Below are 6,521 nucleotides of genomic sequence, written 5' to 3' on the forward strand. Positions count from 1 at the left end.
GAGCTATCATCTCAGACCAGTCTTTGTACAGTATGGGGCCTTGGATAGATCCCTGAGCTCCACTCAGAAACTTTTGAGTTGGGACATTCCCACATAAAAAGTGGGAATTTACATTTATATTGAGAAGGTATACAGACCAACCCAGAACTGCTGGGCAAATAAAAGAATCTTATTGTAAGAAAGACATGCAGGAAAAAAACAGACTGTTTATCTGTTAGACAATCAGTCGAGCTGTTTGCTTTGGAGGCATCAAGGCAAGAAAAGTCAGTCCATTAGGGAAAACCCACCTCTAGGACTGAAACTAAAAGGGAACCTACGAGCAGTCTAATAGACTCACTGGTGACCACCTGGGTCTACTTGTGAGTGCATGTAGGGGAAATCAGCAATGAAGACACGGCTGAGTTTCACTGACACCTATTGACCTTGAGATGAGAGAAAAGAGGAAGGCCTGGCTAGTCTATTAGGTAGCTTTGTGAACTCCCAGACCACGGGCACTGACCTAGACACTAGGGGTTAGAACTGAGAAATGGTCAGCTGGTCTGAAATACTGGGAGGTTTGCATGAATTCCCAAATTTGCATCTAGCACCAATTTGACCTAGCTTGGAAGGCTAGCTGACCAAAATTCTACCACCTTTAAGTGTAAATTGCTACAATCTGATAAACTGGGCCTTTGCTTATGGATGCAATTGCTCAAAATTCCAATCAAAATGGAAGGATTCTTCATATCAAGGAATAAGTTTGCTTCTTCAGTGCACTGGTTGATTGTTTTTGTTGTTGTTATGTGCTGTTGAGTCGGTTACAACTCATAGCGACCCTGCATAAGGTTTCCAAAGAGAGGCTGGTGGGTTTGAAGCGCCGATCTCGCGACTCAAACTGATCTTGCAGTCCAGCGCATTATACTGCAGTGCCACACTAGAACTCCATACTGGGTTGACAGGGAAGGGCAATCTAGGCAATGGCTATCAAAAATGTTGTTGTTGTTGTTGTTAGGTACCATCAAGTAGGTACCAATCCATAGCGAGCATATGCACAACAGAACAAAATACTACCTGGTCCTGGGCCAACCTCACAATTGTTGCCACGCTTGAGCCCACTGATGCTGCCTCATTGCCAATCCATCTCACTGGGGGCCTTCCTCTTTTTCTCTGACCCTCCACCTTACCAAAACATAATATCCCTCTCCAGCAACTGGTTCTCCTGACAGTATGTCTGAAGTATGAAATGCAAAGTCTGGCCATCCTGGCCTCCAAGAAGCACTCTGGCTGCACTTGTTCCAACACAGATTGTTGGTTCTTTTGGCAGCCCATGGTACTTTTCAATATTCTCCTCCAGCACCATAACTCAAATGCATCAATTCTTCTATGGTCTTCCTTATTCACTGTTCAACTTTCGCATGCATATGAAGTTACTGAAAATACTGTGGCTTGGGTCAGGCGTACCTTAGTCCTCAAGCTGACATCTTTGCTCTTCAACACTTCAAAAAGTTCTTGTGAAGCAGATGTGCCTAATGCAATATGTCATTTTGATTTCTTGGCTACTGTTACCATGAGTGTTGATGGTTGATCTAAGAAAAATAAAGTCTTTGACAAATTCAATCTTTTCTCCATTGGTAAGAATGTTGTTTATTGGTCCAGTAGTGAGGACTTTTGTTTTCTTTACATTGAGATGCAATCCATACTGAGGCCAAAAATGGGTGGCTATAAAGTCACAAAAGGAGCTCTGGTAGCGTAGTGGTTACAAATCGGGCTGGGAACCACAAGGTCAGCAGCAGTTCGAAATGGAGTCGGGGTCACTGTCACTTTCAACACTAATAGCATCCCACCTGTATTTGATGGGAAGGAGAAGCCCTCAGAAGAGTAGAGGGTTGAATAATAAGAGCCTGAACTGACATCCACTCCCAATTTTGTGGCTGAAGCTAAGAAAAGTGATGACAAGAAGACCCTTGTGTTGGACCGTCATTACCCAGAGGATGAGGATGGACAAGAGAAGGCAGAGGGGAGTGACATTATCTCAATCAGAGAAGTGAGTTTTCAGCTTATTGAAGAGTCTGACTGGAATGACACCAAGTACACACTCAACGCCGATTCCCTGGACTAGGCCTTGTACAGCCACCTAATGGACCTCCTTGCAGATCAAGGAGTAGGCGACACTTTTGCAGATGAATTAGTGGACGCTCAGCACAGCCCTGGAGCACTAGGAGTACATTACTTTTCTAGAAGACATCAAGAGCTTTGTCAAGAGCCAGCACAGCAGACAGAGACAATGAAAACCCTAAACTGGTGACAAGCTTTGACCAGTGAACAATACCTAAGATAAACACCAGACACTTGAGCTCTGAAATGGTCATCATCTTACTATCAAGAAGGAAATTTTCCAATTTAAATGATTTTTGTTGTACTCTTATTGATTATTCATTTATTCCTTTACAAATCTATTTCTAGATTATTTTTTGGTATAACAAAATGGTGGACAATAAAATTAGTTTATTCCTTAAAAAAAACAAAAAGATGGAAGAAATACAGTCACTGTAACAGAAAGAGGAGTCCTGGTGTGGTGCTGTGAGCTAATTAATGTGTCAGAGACTGCAAAGTCATTTGTGTTGCAAGGTCGGTGGTTCAAGCTCACCAGCTGCTCCTTGGAAACAGCTCCCTATACAGGGTCGCTATCGGTCGGAATCGACTCGACGGCACTTAACAACAACATAACAGAAAAGAAATGGTCAATGTTCAATTATTTCAAGAGGGATCATATGATCAAGAGCCAATGATCCTGAAGAAAGAACTCCAAGGTGTACTGAAGGCAGTGGCAAAGAACAACACTCCGGGAATTGATGGAATACAAACTGAAATCTTTCAGCAAATTGATGCAGCACTTGAGACACTCACTATGCCAAGAAATTTGGAAGACAAATACCTGGCCAACTGAATAGAAGAAATCCATATTTGTGCCTGTTCCAAAGAGAGGAAACCCAATGTTAATGCTGAAATTATCAGACAGTATCACATGTAAATGAAATTTTGCTAACGATAATACAAAAGCGGCTGCAACCATACATCGGCAAAGAACATACAAAGGTTCAAGACAGATTGATATCAGATGGATCTTGGCTGAAAGCAGAGAATACCAGAAAGATGTTTACCAGTGCTTTACTGACCACGTGCAAAGCCTTTTGATTATGTGGATCATGACACACTATGAACAAACATTGTGGAGTATGTGAGTATTCTGGAACACTTAATTGTGCTCATGAGGAACCTGTACAAAGACCAAGAGAGGCACTCATTCAAACAGAACAAGGGGACACTAAATGGTTCAAAACTAAGAAAGGTATGCACCATAGTTATATCCTTTCACCATACTTATTCTTTCAGTATGCTGAGCAAATAATCTGAAAAGATGGATAATTAGGAAGAAGAATGTGCCATCAGGATTGAAGGAAAGACTTATCAACAACTTGCAATATGCAGAAGATACAACCTTCTTGCTGAAAGTGAAAACTTAAAATATAAATGAAAATCAAAATTCACAGCTTTTGGTATAGGATGCACCTCAATGTAAAGACAACAAAAAACCTCAACAATGGACCAATAAATTACATCATGATATACAGAGAAAAGATTGAAGTTATCAAAGATTTCATTTTGCTTGGATCCACCATCAATACTCATGAAACGGGCAGTTAGGAAATTAAATGCTGTATTGTATTGGGCAAATCTGCTGCACAAGACTTTTGTAGTGTTCAAAACAAGTATATCAGGACAAAAGAATATTAAAGGAGTAAAGTGCGCCTGATCCAAGTCATGGTACTTTCAATAACCTCATATGCATGTGAAAGTTAAACAATAAATAAGAAAGAAGAATTGATGCATTGAGTTATGATGTTGGAGAATATTAAAGGTATCATGGACTATCAAAAGAACAAACAAATCTGTGTTGGAAGAAATACCAACCAGAATTTAGAAGCCAGGATGGCCAGACTTCATCTGTCATACTTTGTACATATTATCAGGAGGGACCAATTCCTGGAGAAAGGCATCATGCTTGGTAAAGTGGAGGGTCAGAAAAAAAAGATAGACCTCCAGCAAGATGGACTGGCATAGTGCCAGCAGCAATGGGCTCAAGCATAACAATTGTGAGGATGGCGCAAGACTAGGTGGTTCTTAATTCTGTTGTGCATAAGGTATTTTTGGGTTAGAACTGAATTTACAGTACCTAACAACAATGATAGTAATAAAGGAGCTCTGCTAGCATACTAGGTTACAAGTTGGGCTGCTAACTGCAAAGTCAGCAGTTCAAATCTACCAGTCACTCTGCTGGAGAAAGATGAGGTTTTCTGCTCCCATAAAGAAGCCTCAGAAATACTCTGCAGAGTTGTTAGGACTTGGCACTGACTCTGACACAAAAATCACCACCACAGTAATAAATCACAAGATTTTAAAAAAGAACCCAAGTTATTTGGAGTAACAGTCAAACTATTTCATTTATCCATGCTACATCAAGAAAAATATTTGTAAAATATAGACAACACTATAAAATATTATTAAAGTTTTGAGTTTAGGAAATCCAACGTAGGAGAACCACTAATGAAAAGCCTTCAGAAAAACTATTACGCAGCTTGTAAATATCCAACTGTCACCAAGAGGCTATTTAAAGTTCTGTTTCAAATCTCCCACAAATTCACAATATGGAAAATAAAATAGCTAAACACAAGAAAAGGCATCACATTTCATCCAGATGAAAGATTAATAACAATATCAATACTGAAAAATGAATATAACTTCAACATAAATTAAAGGTGATTTTCCTTCTCATCAATGTTAACAGAATGAACTTTAAAAGCTACTAATTAGTAAGGCCAAATATTATTAAGAAATTAGGTATAAAGAACCAACTGGTCACCAAAGATAATCTACAAATTATATCTTCTATTCCAGGTGTAAGGAGCTGGGGTAGAATAGTGGTTACAAGTCAGGCTGCTAAGCTTAAGGTCAGCAGTTCAAAACTTCCAGCCATTCCGTGGGAGAAAGATGAGGCTTGGAAACCCTCTACAGGGTTATCATAAGTCAGAACCAACTCCCCAGCACAGCACCACCAGTCCTGGTGAGGCACTGTGGGTTAAAGCGCTAGCCGGCAAAGTCACTTTGAAGTGCAAGGTCAGCAGTTCAAGTTCACCAGCTGCTCTGCTGAAAACCTATTCAGGGTCAGTATGGGTTGGAACCAACTCAACAACACCAACAAGAACAACAAGAATTCTTGAACAAGTGGGTTTAAAAGAATTTAAATTTAGGATACTCCTGAATTTGATTTTTTTTAAGGCAATGAATTCATTTCTTCACTAGAAAAAAAAAAGAGCATACTTTAATCAATTTATTATTTCATTGAAGATGATTTTAACTATTATGAATCAACAATGAAGGGCTAAATATCAAATTTGGAACTATAATCCATATCCCACCAAGTCAAAAGAACTAAATAAACACTTATGTCCTGCCTTTCCATCAGTGATGACTTTCAGTATTCTGCATCTGTACCAACATTTATCTTCTGAAAATAATCCACCATATATCTACAAGAGAAAAGAAAAGAAAAGAAAAATTTTAATAATATGAATTAAGCAATGCACACAAAGTAAATCAAAATCATGGTTACCACTGATTAAACACTGATCTTATGTCAATAGGAGTCCTGGAGTGGCATTGTGGGTTAATGTACCAGACTGCAAAGCCGTTTGAACTGCAAGGTCGGCGGTTCAAGCTCACCAGCTGCTCCTCGGAAACCCTACACAGGATCACTATGGGTTGGAACCGACTCAACGGCACTTAACAACAATAACAAAATATGTCAATAAGCACTTTACACACAAAAACTTAATTCTCACAACAATGCTATGGAAAATATATTTTTCACCATTATGTATCTAAATTCAAAAGTTAAGAAGCAGCAGAACCAAGATTCCAACTTAAGACAATCTGATTTTACAGTCCATTATGCTATTTATCCTGCCTCTAAAAAGAGAATATAAAAAGGACAGAAGGAAAAAAACAGCACAATAGTAAACGCTTAAAATCATACTGTTTTAATGAGGTAACTGGAAAAATTATTTTAAATACATTTATTTATTTATTTATTTTGGATCTGCTTTTATTTAAGGTTCATTTCCATATAGATGAGAACAACCACTCTTAGAGAAGAGAATTGCTCGCCTCTTGTTTATTTTGACTGAGCAGTTTGGTGTATACTTTAGTTGGTATCCTTTGAAGTGGCCCCTTTTATTAATTAAATGCAGAAAGTGTCTGCTTACATTTATTTGAAAGACAACAGTGCATTTTTGGAGAGTGTCAAAAAACCATGCTACTTATTTACTTAAGTTAACTTTTTGTCTGATGATGAAGTTAACGAATGCATGTTGTACAACATTTGAAAATGCAGAGGACCAAAGATCAAGTGAGTACTCTTCCACAATCTCATTTCACAGTTATCACTACCACCTTGTAAATTTAGTTCCTTCCATTTTCTTTTT

General features: G+C 38.7%; 1 protein-coding gene across 2 annotated transcripts in view; it reads right to left on the minus strand.

Moving 5' to 3' along the window:
• Positions 1-6,521, minus strand: part of STK31 (serine/threonine kinase 31) — a 117,488-nt gene that overhangs the window by 91,765 nt on the left and 19,202 nt on the right. For both annotated transcript variants that reach the window (XM_006832210.1, XM_006832209.1), the window contains exon 5: positions 5,493-5,567. In XM_006832210.1, coding sequence (XP_006832273.1) covers positions 5,493-5,567 — 75 coding nt within the window. The remainder of the gene's footprint in view (positions 1-5,492; positions 5,568-6,521) is intronic.

This window comes from Chrysochloris asiatica, unplaced genomic scaffold, assembly GCF_000296735.1.
Source record: "Chrysochloris asiatica unplaced genomic scaffold, ChrAsi1.0 scaffold00006, whole genome shotgun sequence".
Lineage (NCBI taxonomy): Eukaryota > Metazoa > Chordata > Mammalia > Afrosoricida > Chrysochloridae > Chrysochloris > Chrysochloris asiatica.